Source organism: Brassica napus, chromosome C3 (genome assembly GCF_020379485.1).
Source record: "Brassica napus cultivar Da-Ae chromosome C3, Da-Ae, whole genome shotgun sequence".
NCBI classification, from domain to species: domain Eukaryota; kingdom Viridiplantae; phylum Streptophyta; class Magnoliopsida; order Brassicales; family Brassicaceae; genus Brassica; species Brassica napus.
Window position 1 is genome coordinate 41,237,966 of NC_063446.1, and position 17,894 is coordinate 41,255,859.

General features: G+C 43.0%; 2 protein-coding genes and 1 pseudogene across 2 annotated transcripts; 1 reads left to right on the forward strand and 2 right to left on the reverse strand.

Moving 5' to 3' along the window:
- Nucleotides 1-5,039: 5,039 nt before the first annotated feature.
- Nucleotides 5,040-6,177, reverse strand: LOC106443331 (HVA22-like protein b). Its single transcript, XM_013884901.3, has 5 exons — nt 6,058-6,177; nt 5,934-5,960; nt 5,705-5,827; nt 5,336-5,570; nt 5,040-5,237 (listed from the first exon to the last, which is right to left on the reverse strand). Exons 1-5 carry the CDS (start codon nt 6,117-6,119, stop codon nt 5,226-5,228), a joined length of 459 nt encoding a protein of 152 aa, XP_013740355.1. The 5' UTR covers nt 6,120-6,177; the 3' UTR covers nt 5,040-5,225.
- Nucleotides 6,178-14,234: 8,057 nt separating this feature from the next.
- On the forward strand, nt 14,235-15,160 carry LOC106437324 (annotated as a pseudogene).
- Nucleotides 15,096-16,877, reverse strand: LOC106437316 (50S ribosomal protein L22). The gene is made up of 7 exons (XM_013878225.3): nt 16,707-16,877; nt 16,484-16,620; nt 16,350-16,408; nt 15,961-16,116; nt 15,770-15,880; nt 15,627-15,693; nt 15,096-15,545 (listed from the first exon to the last, which is right to left on the reverse strand). The coding sequence occupies exons 2-7, from the start codon at nt 16,596-16,598 to the stop codon at nt 15,259-15,261; spliced, it is 795 nt and encodes a 264-aa protein (XP_013733679.2). The 5' UTR covers nt 16,599-16,620; nt 16,707-16,877; the 3' UTR covers nt 15,096-15,258.
- Between the last annotated feature and the right edge of the window lie 1,017 nt (nt 16,878-17,894).

Genomic DNA, 17,894 nt, shown 5'->3' on the forward strand with positions numbered 1-17,894 from the left:
TTTGATGTTCGGATTCATCAAAATGATAATCCGCGTATCTGGCCTTAAATAAATCACCTGTAGTTGGCTCAAGATACTTAATAATCGTGGGAGAATCAAATCCAATATATATCCCCATCCTCCATTGAGGTCTCATCTTTGTTCTCTGTGGTGGAGGAATTGAAACATAAACGGCACAACCGAATATCTTAAGATGGGATATGTCTGGCTCATGACCCGTAAGCAATTGTGATGGGGAATATTTATGTTCACTAGATGGCCTGATGCGTATGAGCTCGGCTGCGTGAAGGACGGCGTGTCCCCATGCAGAAACCGAAAGCGTTGACTTCATAAGCAACGGTCTAGCAATGAGCTGTATGCGTTTTATAAATGATTCGGCCAAGCCGTTCTGTGTATGTACATGTGCCACGGAGTGTTCCACAGTTACCCCCATGGACATACAGTAATCATTAAACGCTTGGGAAGTGAACCCACCAGCATTGTCAAGACGTATGGTCTTTAAAGGAAAATCTGGAAAATGAGCTCGTAATCGAATTATCTGAGCAAGTAACCTTGCAAATGCCAAGTTGCGGGTCGACAGGAGACATACATGCGACCATCTCGTGGACGCATCAATAAGAACCATGAAATATCGAAATGTCCCACAAGGTGGGTGTATTGGTCCACAAATGTCTCCTTGTATTCTTTCGAGAAAGTTTATCGTTTCCTTAGTGACTTTAACTGGCGATGGCCTAACGATGAGTTTCGCTTTTGAACATGCCACACACGTTAAGTGCTTTGGGATAACTCATTTTTCTTTAAGTGTATGGCCATTGGTGTTCGAGATGTACGCATCATGGTCGAACCGGGATGGCCAAGCTGGTCGTGCCATAGAGTGAAATTGTCGATGGCCTGTTTGTTAAACGTGGCATTTACCTCGATCATACTGACTTTGGTATGGTAAAGACCAGTAGAGAGTGCAGGTATAGATTCTAAAACTTTCTTATTGCCTTGGGCGATTTCTATGATCTGAAGGAACTCTTTGTTTCCTTCGCCCTTAGTTTTTATATGAAAATAATCCATTCGAATTTCTTTAAAACTTAATATTCTCTTAGAGCTGGGTGAATACAAGGCATCTGTTATCTCAAGATACATACCCATAGGAACCAGGATGTTAGCCTGGTTGTGACCCTCTATGAGACTAGCTATACCCGCAATGGTCGAGATGTTGGCGTTTTTTAGTGTTAGATTTATGAAGTATCTTTTGTCTCTTAAGATCGTGTGGCTTGACACACTGTCCACTACCTTGTTATCATTCATTTCTAAAACAAGATTTATAGGATGATACTTAGAGACTTCATTTATAAAATCATTCATTTATTATTAAGTTTTAGTAAAACAAGTTAAAAAAAATAACAACATAGAACAAAGAACACAAAGGTTTAGATCACAAATGTCGAAATCAATCTTCAGTCTTTTAGACAATCTGAAGTTTCATATTCCATAAGATCGTCTTGGTCATTATTGAAATCATCTTCACCATCTTGATATGTCATGTGGGTTCAGGATTCTTCCCTTTCAAACTCTCTTGATAGAGGTCAACTAGATGTTTGGGAGTCCTACATGTCTTAGCCCAGTGATTGCCCATACCACATCTATGGCACACGGATTTGCTTGAATTGGTCGAGTGTTGAGGTTTGAATGAAGTTCCACAGCCTCGACCATGACCTCATCCAGACGAGTGTCCTTGGCCACGGTCTCGACCATGGTCTCAACCATACTGATTTCCTCGCCCGTGGCCGCCAAATGAGCTTCGACCACGGCCACGTCCATGCTATTTTCCACGACCACGGCCGTGTTGGCCATTAGATTGGACGTGATTTGCTTCTTTCTTGGCTTCAGTGGTTGTGTGTGCTTCAGGTGGTGTGGTTGATCCAGGAGGTCTCCTTTCACTGTTTCTCATCAACAATTCATCGTTTTGCTCAGCGAGCAATAGACAAGAAATAAGATTAGCATAAGTCGTGAAGCCCTTCTCTCGGTACTGTTGTTGTAACAGCACATTGCTTGTGTGGAAGGTGGAAAAGGTTTTCTCAAGCATATCCTTATCCGTTACATTCTCACCACACAGTTTCAATTTCGAAACAATCTTAAACAGTGCCGATTTATACTCTTCCACGGACTTATAGTCCTGGATCTTGAGATTCCTCTAATCGTACAGAGCCTTTGGTAAGATCACCGTTCTCTGGTGATCATATCTTGCTTTCAATTCTGTCCAAAGATCTAATGGATTCTCAATGGTCAGATACTGATCTTTGAGACTCTCAGTTAGATGATGGCGAATAATCAAGATGGCTTCATATCGATCTTTCTCACTAGCATTATTGTCCTCGGTGATACACTCACCGAGTCCCTTGGATTTTAGGATGATCTTAGCATCAAGCACCCATTGTAAATAATTATCTCCAGAGAGATTTAGGGCAGCAAAATCCAAGTTGTTGATTTTCGACATCTGAAATCATATGTTTTATAATTTAGTTTTAAAAGTTTTCATGTCAATGCATACAAGACAATCAGTTGTGCAAATTGGTCACATGACCAAACGGATATGATGCATTCAGTTCATACGATTTTGCATGCATGATAAGCTAACAAGCCGCACAGCCAAACAATCCGAACATGCATGATGCAAGACAAGCGGATATGGTCACACGACCAAACGGATATGATGCATGATAAGCCGCACGGCTACGAGATATGTTCAAAGCAATTCGGTTTCTAGATATGATCATTGTGTAATTGCAATCCTAGCATAGACGGTTTCTAAGGATTCATGAAAGTAACCGCGAACAAACAATCAAGCAGCATGTGATTCATGCAATCGGTTTATACATTATATATTATTAGGGTTTCGGTTTCAATGGTTTCAATCATTCAACCTAGTCTAGCAATACGATTTCTATATGATCTTTATGCAATCGGTTTCATCAATTCAAACAACCAAATTTAAGTATGAGTTTAACAATCTTAGCATATGGTTCTATGTGATCAAATTCAGATTCGGAACATTCAATCTCAAACAATCAAATTCGATTTCAAAATCGAATCAAGCAATCAAATAGTTTCGGTTTCAAGTATTAGGGTTTAGTTGAAATCGATCATGGTTATTAGTATTAGGGTTTCGATTTTGATCTTAGATCATTGGGGTTTTTGAGATTCAAAACCATTAAGGTTTCGATTTTAATTGATCAAACAATCAATCTCGATTAGGGTTTGGATCTATTACGTTATGGTTTTGATTTCAACACATATGTTATACGATTAGGGTTTATCGTTTTTATGGTTTCAATTTATATCAAACAATCAATATTCGATTATGGGTTCTTATTAAGGTTTCGAATTACCTTAACCTCAAGTAGGGTTGAATGGACCACCAAGGAGAGAAGAACCGCGAGCTGATTGTTGAGATTGGGACGCGAGTGAGCTGGAACGAGATCGCGTGCTGGAACGGACTGAGACGTCTGTTGCGAGCGTGCTGATTGCTGATCAGGAACGCGAGCTGAAGCTGAGATCGTCGGATGAGAGCTGTCCAAGCTGAGATCACCGTGAGATGGAACTGATCAGGACACGAACAGGCTTGGATCGGGAACACGAGCTGGAACAAGGGACGCGATCATGATTAGGGTGTTCGCCGGCTAGAGTTTATCGCCGAGGGCTTTTAGGTTCGATTTTGTTTAGCTTAGGGTTCGGTTCTTAGAGAATCGTGCTGATAACGTGTTGTGAAACTAAAGAATAGAATTTGTATGTTTATGTATTTCATAAACATAAAGTGTGTCCTTTATATATATAGGGAATTACAAAAAAGAAAAGGAAAGATTACAAATATGGAAAGTATAGAATATGGAAATAGTATGAATCATAAACCAATAAAGAAAAGGAAACTATGGTTTTTCTCTCTCTCTCTAACCGCCGGCTCTCTCTCTCTCTAGGGCGCCGCGCCGACTCTCTTTCTCTAGTATGAGCTGGTTATAGACATACACAATATTATTTATAACATTTTTTTATTTATATTTGAAGGGTGTTACTTTATTGTATCTGATTATGAATTTTTTTGTACTAAAATTAGACAAAGATACATTAGTATGTATTGATAACTCATAACAAAATATATTATATATAAAAACATAAAAAACTATATATTAATGTCTAATAAAATACATGAATAAGACACCATAAATTTACAATAAATACAGTCAAAATGTAAGCAATATATTCAAAATATTTACTACAAAACTATAGTTAGACACATAAAAATGAATACATAGCCATCTATTTAGCTAGAAATAAAAATAACCCGTGCACAACTAGAAATAAAGTATAACTGCAAAAACCGAACTAAAAACCAAAATAGCAAAACCTAAACCAAACCAAACTCAAATTCATAAATAACTAAACAATTATTATATTATTGAATCAAAAACTAAAATTCACAACCAACCGAAATCAAACAGAAAACTAAAAAATACAACCTAGACGCAAACCAAAATTTATAAAATAAAAATTATGAAATTTTGATTTATAAATATAAATAATTCCGCGCAAACCGTGCAGATCAGAATTAGTGTATGTATAAAGTCGGTCTAGACCATAAGCAAAAAATCCAGTGTTTTACATATTTTATTTCAAAATAAAGTCAAAAGTAAGAATTTTAACAAAAAAAATAAAATATTTTGGGGATGCAATCAAAACTTCATGATTTTATATTTTGTTTTTCATTCTATTTTAAAGTAAATATGAAATAGAGTTAGAAATGCTATAAAAAATTTCATGATTTTGTATTTTGATTATTATTTATTTTTCATTATATTTTAAAGTAAATGGAGTAATATTAGAGGTGCTAACTTCATGATTTAAAACGATAATTTTTTTTTATAGTGAATAACAAAGACACAAGCACTGGGCATTAAGAAAAAAAATTAAACTGTCGGACCGGCTCTGGCCTCGTCAAGTTCACTGTTTTCGTGATTTGATATTGTTACATAACAAATATAAATTAACCTGCATTTAATTTAACATTATTTTGATATTTAAAATTTATTAACCGGTAACAACAACTCGATAATAACCGGAGAGAAAAAAGAGAGGAAATGCGTGGGCAACGATTTTAAGCTAAAACGGGTCAGAAGTAGCTTTGGTAGCTAGTAGACATATGTATCATTAAAGGCCGAGTGACCAACATATTTGGCTGCTCATGTATCCACCTGAAGATATCAACAATAATCAACAAATTAAACTGTCTCTCGAGATCGAACATGTAGGTCACAAACCAGGTTTTCGAGAGAATTTAGAGAGGTCATACCGAGCTCGCACGCTTTTCCGTAGGCTCACCAGAATCGTTTACCGGAGTGAATTTCCCAGCAGCTGCTGGTAAGTCATCTTCGTCCTTCTTAGCGGGCACATACCATATATTAACACTATGTGGGCGTAAAAGGAATGAACGCACATAGTTCTCATAAACATAAGCAGCGCCGCTCAAGCCCGGTAACACCAACCAAGAAATTAGTGCTAGCTTGGCGTATGGCCATATCGGGATCCTGATATTATACCACGAACCTCGAAAACTTTCATTAGTCCATTATAAAAGAAGAAACTTGCACACTACCAAAAGTGAGTTCTTAAGACTGTTTAAAAGGATGTGGATGCCTCTTTAGGCTATTTTTGAACTTACCATTCGATGAGTCCGTAGAAAGTGAGCTCAAAGAGTTTGATAAGTGAATAAAGAGCCCAATAAGTGAGCCATTGCTTGTCGTCTCCATGGGCTCCCGACTCTATTGCCCTCACTGATGCGTATCTGAATTCAAGTATAGACCGGTAATGACTTAAGTGAAACACGTATTTTGAGATTTGACAAACTCTCAGGCGAGTAAATTAGATGGAGAAAGGTATATTTGACTTACAGGGGATAAAGCAAGCTAATAATAGGTCTGCACACACAACCACATGCAACAAAAAAAAGAATCAAATCAATGGGAAAACTAAAACGAGAAAATGGCTACGCTATGTGTTAGTTATTCATTTTACCCAGCGATAACGTCGAAGTTCTTAAGGATGATCTTCACCAAATTTCCAATACCGGAACTCATTTTTGGCGTCGACTTTTGATTGTTTCTTTTTTTTGCTTTGTTTGTTTGTAATTTTTTGGACAAGAGATTACTCTGATATGAAGGAAGTTGGGCTAGAGACACGTGTCCATAACTATGAGAGGAGTCGACAAAATCGAGCCACGCGGCTTGATTTGGAAGCCTAATAACTTAGTCATGGCTGGTTTTTAATTTGGTTTTATGACCGTTCGATTTTCATCAATTCGCTATTTTGGTGGATTTCATTATTTCAATTGGCAAGTCGTGTTTGTAGGAGATGAATTAAATAACAGGCCCTAATCCAGCAAGTTGGAATAGTTTGGTCGGTTCAGCGGCTAAAGACGTCAGCTCGACCTTAGAGTATTTTTAGTCGATCGACTAAACCGATCGAAGTACCCGGTTTGGAGGAAACTTTGCCCAGATCCGTATACTCGGCCTCTCGCATCAAAGCCCAAAGAAGTACGAAATTAGTGCATCAAGGACAGGGGACCTATAAAAAGGAAAGAGGAAGCAACAAGAAGAATACTTTTGGATTTTACACACTGAGCGGCTAGATCTAGAGTTTTAGTCATCTCTTTGATCTTGTTGCTTTGAGCCTTAGGAACTGTCTTTCTCGCTTTTTTGTCGTTCTTGTAACCCTTTGGTTCAAATCTAATAAAACGTCTTTAGTCATCCTATCTCCGAGTTCTTTCAACCTAGTCGACTGAATCCTGTTCAAACAATTGGCGCCCACCGTGGGGCTCGAACCCACGACCACAAGGTTAAGAGCCTTGACGAGGTTCAAATCTAATAAAACGTCTTTAGTCATCACATTTCCGAGTTCTTTCAACCTAGTCGACTGAATCCTGTTCAAACAATTGGCGCCCACCGTAAGACTGACTAAAGTAACGTTTTAGGTCTACATGGCTCAAGACGACGCCACCTTCGGCGCTCCAGGCGGAGAACCAACCCCTACGCCTGAAGCCGCGCCGCCCATCACCGCAAATTTCATGAGCTCTATCATGGCTCGACTCGCTCATCAAGACGAAGTCCAAAAGATGACCAATGACTAACTAGCTGCTTTGGTCGCGGCACTCACAGCTCCAGATGGCCAAACGAGCCGTTCCCAGCAAATACGCCGTCGCCTCTTCAACACAAACCCAACAGCAACGGCAACCGGAGGCGACCACGTCTGAGATGACTCGGAGCCTAATGAAACCCTTCTCGCCGACACCCCTCCAGTAGGCTCAGATCTCGCAACCATACGTTAAATCGCCGAGCTCAAACTCAGCTTCCAACAAATGAGCAAAAAGATCCATCAGGCAACCAGCGCGGCGCCGCAAATCGAGAGCGTACTCGCCGCAACCTCGCGCATCCCTTTCACTAGCGCGTTGACTAGTGTGCAGCTCGGAAAGATAGAGAAGTTGCGCCTACCCGAGTACAAACCCGGCGGAGACCCGGTGGAACACATGACAGCTTTCAATATCGCGATGGCACAGGCTCGACTCTCTGACAAAGAAAGAGACGCAGGCTACTGCCAACTGTTCGTCGAGACTCTCCACGAGCAAGCCCTAACCTGGTTCTCCCAGTTAGAGGAAAACTCAATCAGAAGCTTCTGTGACTTGTCAGCGGCTTTTCTCAAGATGTACATTATGTTCACAAAGCGCAGCGCTACCGCCTCTAGCTTGTGGAACCTCAACCAAACCAAAGACCAGAGCCTCCGCGACTACATGGAGAAATTCAAAGCCGTAGTCTCGAGGATTGAAATCCCAGACAGTATCGCCATCGACGCCCTGCGGAACACGTTGTGGGTTCGCTCTAAATTCCGAGAAGACTTATACCAAAACTCAACTACGTCACTCCAAGACGCTATCGCGCGCTCTGACAACTTCATCTGAATGGAAGAAGATACTAATGCAATTCTCAGCAAGATGAATGCATCCAAAGCTCCAGCGCCTAAAAACGCCAACACGCGACAAGAACCGCGCCAGCATGCCCCAAGCGACAAAAAACGGCCGCAAAGACGGATACATGTATGTCATCAACGAGAACAACGTGTCGGTTTCAACTCTCGTAGTCTGCGGAGAAGGTTGGAATAAGTGGGTAAGGGAGATCGATTCGTCCGACGAACCAGTCGATACTGTTTATGCGACCCAACCTACGACAACAGCAGGTTCAGCGGCAGGCCCTTCCAGAACCGTCGATCTCACCAAGCACTGCAAATATCACGACGTCAAAGGGCAGGATACGACAGAGTACAAGTCACTCTATGCGCACTACCTCTCATCTCTCGCAAGTGGCGACTTTAAGTTCGAACCCCTAAAAGCTAAGCTAAAGAACGACAAGAGCTGGAGTAAGAATAAGGAAAGGAGAGTCCAACGCAAAGCTACAGGCAAAGGTTGACAAAGCGAGACTCAACAACGAGACGATGAGGAGGACACTCCGAGGGGTAACGGCGAGGGAGACTCCTCAGCCGACGAAGAGCAACCAGCTAATCGCAGGCACATTGAGGTCATACTCTCTCAACAAACCTTATCGTCGGACGACAAAAACGACGACACGCCTGTACTCGAAGATTTGAGAGATGTTTTGAAAAGAAAGTTCGAGTCCGAAGATAGCAACAGCTCCAAGCACAATGATCTCCGAACAACGTTGGATGCACGGAAGTCCCGGTGTATCTCGACAGGTGACCCCGATCCCGAAGAGCGCCCGAACGGTGACCTTCGAGATAAACTCAACGCTGGTGCATGCGATCTTCGCATCCGTCTCGATCGTTTGAAATCCACTGAACTCCGTAGACGTTTGGAGCAAACTAAGACGTCAAGCAACGACACTTCGTCGTCGAAAAATGACAATATTGTATCAACCGATTTACGCGCCTTCTTAGACTCCAAGCGAGTAAAAACAAGACAGCAGCTAAACGTCATTATGGGCGGTTCTCCTCCTTGCGGCAATTCTGTTCGCTCCGTCAAGGATTACCGTCGACAGGTCGCGACTTCGCAGAGGTGGCCGACTAGGCCGCCAAGTCACCCTCTGATAACTTTTTTGCTGGATGACGCCGAGGGGATTCACGTACCCCACAACGACCCTCTTCTTGTCGTCCTTGGAATTGGGGAGTATGACGTCACCAAGGTCCTCGTTGATACAACAACAGGGTCTATCATGACCACAAACACAAAAAGCACAAAGAAAAAGAACATAAGCAAAGCGTCAAGGCACAGAATCTTGATCGTCTTCCTCCCGCGTCCCAAGAGTAGGAGGACTGACTGGGTTTTCAGTAGCGGCAGCAGCCGGGACTTCCTCGACAGGCTGCGGCGGCGACGTCTCCTCGGCTCTATCATCTTCCTCCTTTTCATCTTCTCGTCCTTCGGAGGAAGAATCCGAGACGAGGACAGGATCCTCGATGCCCACGTTCTTGGACTCTTCCTCTCGAACCGGAGTGTCGCCTGTCTCGAGATTGTCCTTTGCGGGGACCTCCTCCAGGTTCTCATTCTCTGGACGTTCCTCAAGACCACCTCCCTCTGGAACCTCGATGTGCTTAGCGGGGACTGACGTGACGTCAACCAATGGCTCTTCTGATGGCTCCTTGGTAATTTCGAGCGAGGTAATGAGCTGGGAAGTCGTCTCCGGTCAAATCAAATTTACGTTTCATCCATATGGATCAAACGATGCTGTAAACATGTCCTCGACAAAGCGAGAAGGAAGAACCAGCGGAGAAAGAGTGAGGTCGCTATCAGATAGCGGACCTACACAAAGCTTCATAGCCTCCGCCTCATCGAGTTTCTCCTGTTCAGCAAAGACGTCGATCATTTCCCGTGGGATCTCTGTCCCACTGGCCTTTATCATCTCAAGGCACTTCTTCGTCCCCGAGGCTTGACCGTACAGGTTCTTCGCTTTCCCAAAGGCATCCAAGCGAGTAAAATGGTCGCATATGCGACCAAAACAGCGATTTGCCTTCTCGACCATAGCAGCTTCAACCCTTTCCCTCTCACGAGTAACCTCCAACCCCCGAGAATCCTTCAAGCGTTGCCTCTCTCTAATCAATTTCTCCTCTGCAGTGTCCCTTTCTTTGAGTAGATCAGCCTTCTCCTTCTCAAGGGTCGCAGCCGCTTGCTCCAAACGAGTGTTCTCTTGGGCAAGCTCTTTCTTCGCCGCCCTGGCGGATTTAAGCTTACCCTCCAGCTCTTCAAACTTCACTCGAAGAATTTCCTTCTTATTCGTAGCCTTCTCGTTAGCCTTCGTATGCTCCACACTTACTCGCTCAATGGCCTTCAACCTCGCCTGAGCAAGCTTCTCCGAAGATCCCAACTGGATCATCGTCTGCTTCAGAGCACTGTTGTACTTCTCGACAAGGAAATTCATGCTCCCGTCACTCTGCAAAACGATAAACACGGACTACGTGAGATGGATGAACCCAATAAATCAACGAAGAGATAAAGAATGAAAAGTAGCGCAGTTACCCGCGCTCTCGCAAAAGCAACATCAATGTATTCATCCCTGAAGTAGAGATCTTCCAGTTACAACATCTCCTTCGTCCCACCACGAATTTGGCGCGTCAGTTCCGCGCATCTAAGGGGATTAAGGATTAGGGGAGTTGTATCGTCATAAGAAAACTCGACGCGATCAGGGAATTCGATCCTCCTTTTCTTTGCTAGAGAACCCTCAGGTCTACAACTTTTTCTCGCAGAAGAGTCGGGAGCAGACCTCTCGTTCGCAACGGGCTCATCACCAAAATCCCCTTCTCGCGAGCTGGTTTTTCTCCTCTCTTCAGACAGGTTTTCAGGAGTGTCGCTGTCCTCACCAACAGCGTCGACTAAAGTCGTATCAGCAGCGTTCGTGTCGGAGGTAGAAGGACGTGGCTCTACCTCAACATACCTCTTAGTTCTCTTCTTTGGGCGACCATCTGGCGCCGCCTCGACTAAAGCACCCTCTCGTCCTTCTGCTGGGCCCTCATCTCTATCAACAGGGGAAGCTGCCCCGCCACGAGACCTTTTCTTGTTGTTCTTCTTCCTTTTTGCCTTCGAACCCTCGGAAGTCCCATCGAGGGAAGCAAACCCTTCGTAGGAACCTCGTCGGTCGCTCTCCCCTTAGTCTTTGTGCTCTTTTTCTTCTTCTTGGGACCTGAAGCAGAAGTCTCCGCTCCGACCCCTTCATCGACTACAATAGGGACCCTTTCTCTGGAGGCTCCTTCCCTGGAGGTTCCACCACCTTCAGAAGAACTGTCGCCTCCGGAGTTAGACGGTCCCTGAGGATCGACTGTAGTCGATTTCTTCGAGAGCAACTCCAACTTCCCTTTCAACAGGGCGCTTAGATCCGGGACTCCATCCATTTCTCTAGCTTTGTCAAGAAGTCTCTGTTGTTTGCGAGTAAACAAAGGAAGGCGCGACTTACGGAGACCGAGAACACAAGGAAGCCTCGACTCCCAATCAACTACAGAAGCAGAAAATCAACATGAAAATCGCAAAGAAGAAAAACAAACCTCTAATAGACCCTAAAAGCAACCAGCAGGCTTACCTCTAGCGATCCTAGCTTGCTGGCGACGTATCCACTTCCGACTGAGATCTGGCCAACGAAGATGACTGTGCGTTGCGATCGCTTGAGCACTCTCAAAGAACTTCTCAGGGTAGGCGATCATATTCGGGTGACGAACTGCAAATACAAGGATAAGAAGGGTTATAGCTAATGACTAAAACGAAACTCCAACAGACGAGTCTCTACCGAGTTGCTGGTTCCACAAAACGCGGTAGTCATCCCCGGGCGGCTCTTCGAAGGCATGTTAATCGGATTTCACGAAAAAGTACGCGCGTTGCCAATCATGCGTCTTATTTGGGTGACCGGTCAAGACGTTGTATTTCGAACGCATTTTCACCGAGAAGATACCGTTTGGCTCCGCCTTCGTGAAAGTCAGTTCCTCGAAGATCCCTCACGCTCATCGAGATGTCCATCTCAACTGCCATTACCATCAGCATGACGGCTATTCACAGCGACCCGTTCAAAAGTTGAGAGATGGCAATGTCGCGGCAGAATGCATAAGACGTCACCAACCGAGGGATCGGAAACCATAGATTCGTATACTCCCCGAAGTATGACTCATTCACGCACTAGTAACCAACCGGAGGCGACCAGGGACACTGCTCAGCAGACGGTATGATGTAGGTAACGCCAGCACCACCGCTCGCCCTTAACAGATCCCTCACGGCATGGTGAGAAGCACATGATCCAAACTCATTCCCCCACGACTGAGCCCGTGGGTCGCGCAACAGTCCGGGCGGCAGCGGAGCAAGCTCCTCGAAGATCCCACCAGGATGATAAACAGTTGAACGACAGTCTATCTGATCGAAACGAACTCTCTTGCGAACCCGCCTCGAAGGCGTCGGGGACCGACCAGACGCATCAGCGTCATCACGTTCGGAATCAGTTGCATCATCGCTTTGGTCTCCCCCTCTGTTCTCACTTCCGCTCACGTCGCTGCTCCCGACTTCAACGCGATCCGCGCCTTCGTCACGAATTAGCCTATGGGCATCAGCGACCAAAAGGCATTGAGATAGAGTCATGTTCTCTATGTCCCGAAGAGCATCGCGATGAATCAAGTCGAAATCATCCAGTGGGCTGCCGGCCGCTGACGCATCTCTAGTCGGACTCGGAAAATCTGCAATGTCCTTCCCCTTCTCCTCTCGCGACAATCGACTTCTCGGAGGCATGTTTCTTAATTCAGAGGACGACTACAACCGCCGAACGATACCAACGAGTCTATACGAATAAAAACCTATATAGAGAGAGAAAGTAAAAGTAGAGAGAAGGGAGAGAAAACGGAATACCTGAATCTGCAGAGAAGAATGACGAAAGCAAAGGAGAGAAACCTATTTATAGCAAAAACGAAGGCACGATTTCCGAGTGCAATCATTAGGTCTACGAAGGTCTAAATGGGCCTCAAAGGCCGCCTAAATGCCCAGAAACTTACTCGCGACGGTTCGGTTTCTCGCTTAAACCGGTTTTCAATCAGATATTCAGACCGGAATCAATTCCTGGTCTCGATTTAAACCGGTCCCCGGTTAACCAACAAAACCGATCCCCGTCGTTTTACCCAAAATAATCTATCACCCGAGTAAACTGCATCCCACCATAAAGACCGAGAGGCAAGTAAGCTCATCAAGATAAGCGCTACTCGGATCGACCAGAGACACCTACAGAACACCATGCGACCAAAAGCACATACCAACGACTAAAAGGGAAGGGTTATCCCTTGTATTAGAGCCTGCTATCCGAATAAACCTGACCCCCAAATTCACTGAGACCGCCACGTCGCTCACAAGTGAACTGGGGGAAACTTATTGTAGGAGATGGATTACATCCCTCCACAAGGCCCATCAAATAACAGGTCTTAATCTAGCAAGTTGGATTAGTTTGGTCGGCTCGGCGGCTAAAGACGTCAGCTCGACCTTAGAGTACTTTTAGTCGATCGACTAAGCCGACCGAAGTACCCGGCTTGGAGGGAACTTTGCCCATGCACGTATACTCGGCCTCTCGCATCAAAGCCCAAAGAGGTACGAAATTAGGGCATCAAGGACAGGGGACCTATAAAGGGGAAAGAGGAAGCAACAAGAAGAGAACTTTTAGATTTTACACACTGAGCGGCTAGATCTAGGGTTTTAGTCATCTCTTTGATCTTGTTGCTTTGAGTCTTAAGAACTGTTTTTTTCGCTTTTCTGTCGTTCTTGTAACCCTTTGGTTTAAATCTAATAAAACGTCTTTAGTCATCCCATTTCCGAGTTCTTTCAACCTAGTCGACTTTTCAACCTAGTCGACTGAATCCTGTTCAAACAGTTTCATTAATATTTTATTTTTAACGTTAGTGAAAACTAAAGTAACGATGAACACATCATACAAAATTAATGCAAAAAATAGAGATGATTTCTCGTCAAAAAAAAAAGATTGAAGATAAAAACTCAAAACATTAGTGAAACACATATACTTCTTCTGTATTATACAAGACTACTTACAAAATGTTTTACTTTGTTTTTGTCAATGTTTCTAAACTATGTACATTGAAAGGAAAAAGGAAGCAATTTCAACCAAGCAAGTATGAGATTGATGGGCAAGGTTCTTTGACCGATCTATATATTAACGCTTTTGTCTTTATCCTCTTTTTTTCTCCCACTTGGTTTATAGACTATAAATCTATGATTGAAGCAATACTCGGATCCAAAGAAAAACAAGATGGAAGACGAAACTGAGAACAAAGTGATACTCCATGGAACATTCGTGAGTCCTTACAGCAAAAGGGTTGAGTTAGCCCTCAAGCTTAAATCCATACCTTACCTATTCGTTCAAGAAGATCTCCATAACAAGAGCCAAGCCCTTCTCCAGCACAACCCGGTTCACAAGAAGGTTCCGGTTCTCGTCCACAAAGGTAAACCGATCTCTGAATCCTTGTTTATCATTGAATACATCGACGAAACTTGGAGAAACGGTCCACAACTTTTGCCTCAAGACCCTTACAAAAGATCTAAAGTCCGGTTTTGGGCCAGCTACATCCAGTTACATCTTTTCGATGTGGTGATGAAAGTGGTGAAAACCGAAGGAGAAGAGCAAGAGAAAGCTCTCACAGAGGTGAAGGAGAAGCTGAGCATCATAGAGAAAGAAGGGCTCAAGGATATTTTCTCGGAACTAATGGTAAACCTACTCTGACTAACGAGACTATGAGCCTTGTTGACATTGTGATGTGCACTTTGCTAAGCCCTTACAAGGCACACGAAGAGGTTTTGGGTTTAAAGATCGTCGACCCCGAGACAGTTCCTGGTGTCTGTAGTTGGCTCACTGCTATTAACGAAACCGATGTGGTCAAAGATCTAAGTCCTCCTTATGAACAAGTCCTAGAGATTCTTAGGGCTTTCAGACAGATGTCTCTCTCCCGTTCCTAAGGTTTGCATCGTTTGTGTTGTTTGATGCAAGTTTCATTTGTTTAAAATTTGGATTTGAAAGTAACGTTACTAGTCATTATTGTACCTTAATCCGTTCTTGCAACACTTTATTGAATGCAAATAATAAACCGATCCTATTAAGTACCCGTACAATGTCAAACCAAAAACAAACAAGAAGGTGCAAAGAAGACACTAGTCATTGTACCTTGATCCGTTCTTGTAACCATCAAGGAACAAAGACACTAACGAGATGGCACCAACTCTGAGGAACGATGGTTGGCTTTAGTGCCTCTGCGGTTCCAAATTGGAGTTGTCTCGATGAGCTTGTGCGGGTTTAGCCGCCTCTCCCGCTTGGTTAGCTTCTTAAAATTGTGAACTTTGAGCCTCGCAATCTCAGCTTCTTCCTCTGGAGTCGTCTCTCTAACTATGACAGTTAGACGACACTCGGGTCTTATCATCAACCCGCATTTTCCTTTTCCATGGATAGATATCCTCTTCTTGAAGAGTCCCTTCCCAACAAACGCTTCCGCTGCATCACATATCAAAGGCTTAGATAAAACAAATCGTTCCTTAATGCAGCAAACATAGAAGAAACCAAAGGGTTCAGTACCAATGATGAGACGGTCAGGATCTAGTCCATGGTTATGAGAAGCATTTGCTCGGGCAGCGTGGATAACCTGGATGACAATAATGGGTTTAATTTGTACAAATAGAAACGAGATGTCTGTTACAAACTCAGATCTGAGAGATTACCCGGTACACGGTATGGGAAGCCCGTTTAACAGTGACCTGAAGTTGCATGAGAGCATCTTCAACACGCATACCACGTACTAGTGCTGCAACTAGGTTCACCTTCTTAGGACTCTGAAACAAGCACACAAGATTGAGCTCAGAAGCATACCAAAACCAAAAAAGCAAGTAGTTGATGTGGAAAGCGAACACACCTGCTTGATGGCCTTGAGTACAGCCTGCACTTTCTTACGCTTTGGGATAATCTTCTGCTCTTCTTCTTCTTTTCCAGGACCCAATAGAGCTGGAGATGACAAAGGTGATGACACAGGTTCTTCACCAGCCTCCAGTTTTCTTGATGTCGAAATCCCCTGAGAGAGCATAGAACAGGATCCCATCATGACTTCCAATTCCATACCAAAAAAAAGTAGAGGTTCCTAAGGTTAACTAGAGTTGCATAGTTCCAAAAGATAATGCATCCCACAAGCACACTCTTAACTTCCCCTATGTCAACATCCTAAAACGTTCAAATGGGGAACTGCAGCAACATAAATTTGCAAACCTATAAACAAATGAAGAAGTGGGAAAGCGAAGAATGCATTACCACTTGCTTTAGATAATGATGCAGTGGCGCTGAGGAGTAGGTTGGTCTCAGGAGACACCCTGCAAGTAACCTGAATCACCATCGAACGAAACACAAAATCACACATGGCGATTGAAATGAGCAAAAGGATTCACCTTTGGAGAAAGGGGATTCCAAACTCCAAGAGTAATTGGCTGTAGAAACGTTACTGTTGGTCACTCTTCTCGCAACTTGACGAATTAACTGTAGATTCCTCTGCCAACCCGCCATTGTTTTCCAGCGAAAACCTCTTCTGTAAACGCAAATGATACGAATCAGAAAGAAAGAATGAATGCTTTGCTAATCTAAACCCAAATACAGGGCTCCTGAGCAGAACACCTGAAATGAGTGTTTCTAAGTCTCAGCACAGAGAACGGATCTTTCCGATCAAATCCTGAATCAATCTAATCGGAATAGCTAGGGTTTATAAATCGGAGCTAAGCTGTGATGAGAGAGAGAGAGAGAGAGAGAGAGAGAGAGAGGCATGTTTTCGTGATTTTGGGCTTTGTTTCTTAATGGGCTCTACCCGAATTTGTTTCTGGTACGCGTCAGATTCTGTGACGCGGGCCCAGCTGGTTTAGCCGTATTTTGATACATTTGGTTTATCTCGGTTTGGGTTGGGTTGGCCTGCCTTTTGATGTTGGTGTAAATCTACTGACCAGTGACCCCTCCTCCTTCAATCTTTCTTGTCTGTAAAATTGGACCCCGTGTTGCCTACTATCACGTTTTTGTTTCTATTATTAGATAAAATTTGTTGACAAAAAAAAAAAGATAAAATTTATTTAACACATTAAATTTGCTTGTGAGATAATGGTAACTCTCGAAAGCAACAAATGAACTACATTGTTTGTTTTTTAATCTTCTACCCTTTTCTTCAGTAATGCCAATAAATAATCTTCTGTTTTTCCTTCATTTTACCGATAAGATGTTGATTTGTTCAATCTGCTCGGAGCCGTGCTTACCCTTGTAGAAAAAAGGCAGCAGCCTCAGGTCCCTTATTTTTAAAGCAAAATATAGGGGGCCATTTATACATTAACATATTATTACATTGTGGTTATAAGTGTTTGCATGCATACTCATGTCTGAAATTTGACTGTTGATACACATTTCAGTTTATGCTATTTTTAGACTTTAATTATAAACATATTAACAATATCTATCATTCATTTATTTGCAAACATACACAAAAAATCATGAAACCCCATTTTAAATAGTAAACATTTCCTCAGAAAATAACAACATTTGAAAAATATTGCATTAATTAGGCCTCTTTAAACCTTCGCAGGGCACTGAATCTACTCATTATATGAAATGATTATGTCATATGACTATTGTGCATGGATCCTTTGCCTAGGATCTAGATTGCTTGCCAACCTGATTTGAGTGATAAAAATTGTAAGATATTGAACAGAATACAAAAGAAATTAAATGACATTGGAAAAACAGAAAAAATATGGAGAGATCATCACTTGCATTTTATCAGACGTTTTTATAAATTCTACATAGGTTACTTAACCATTAACGGAG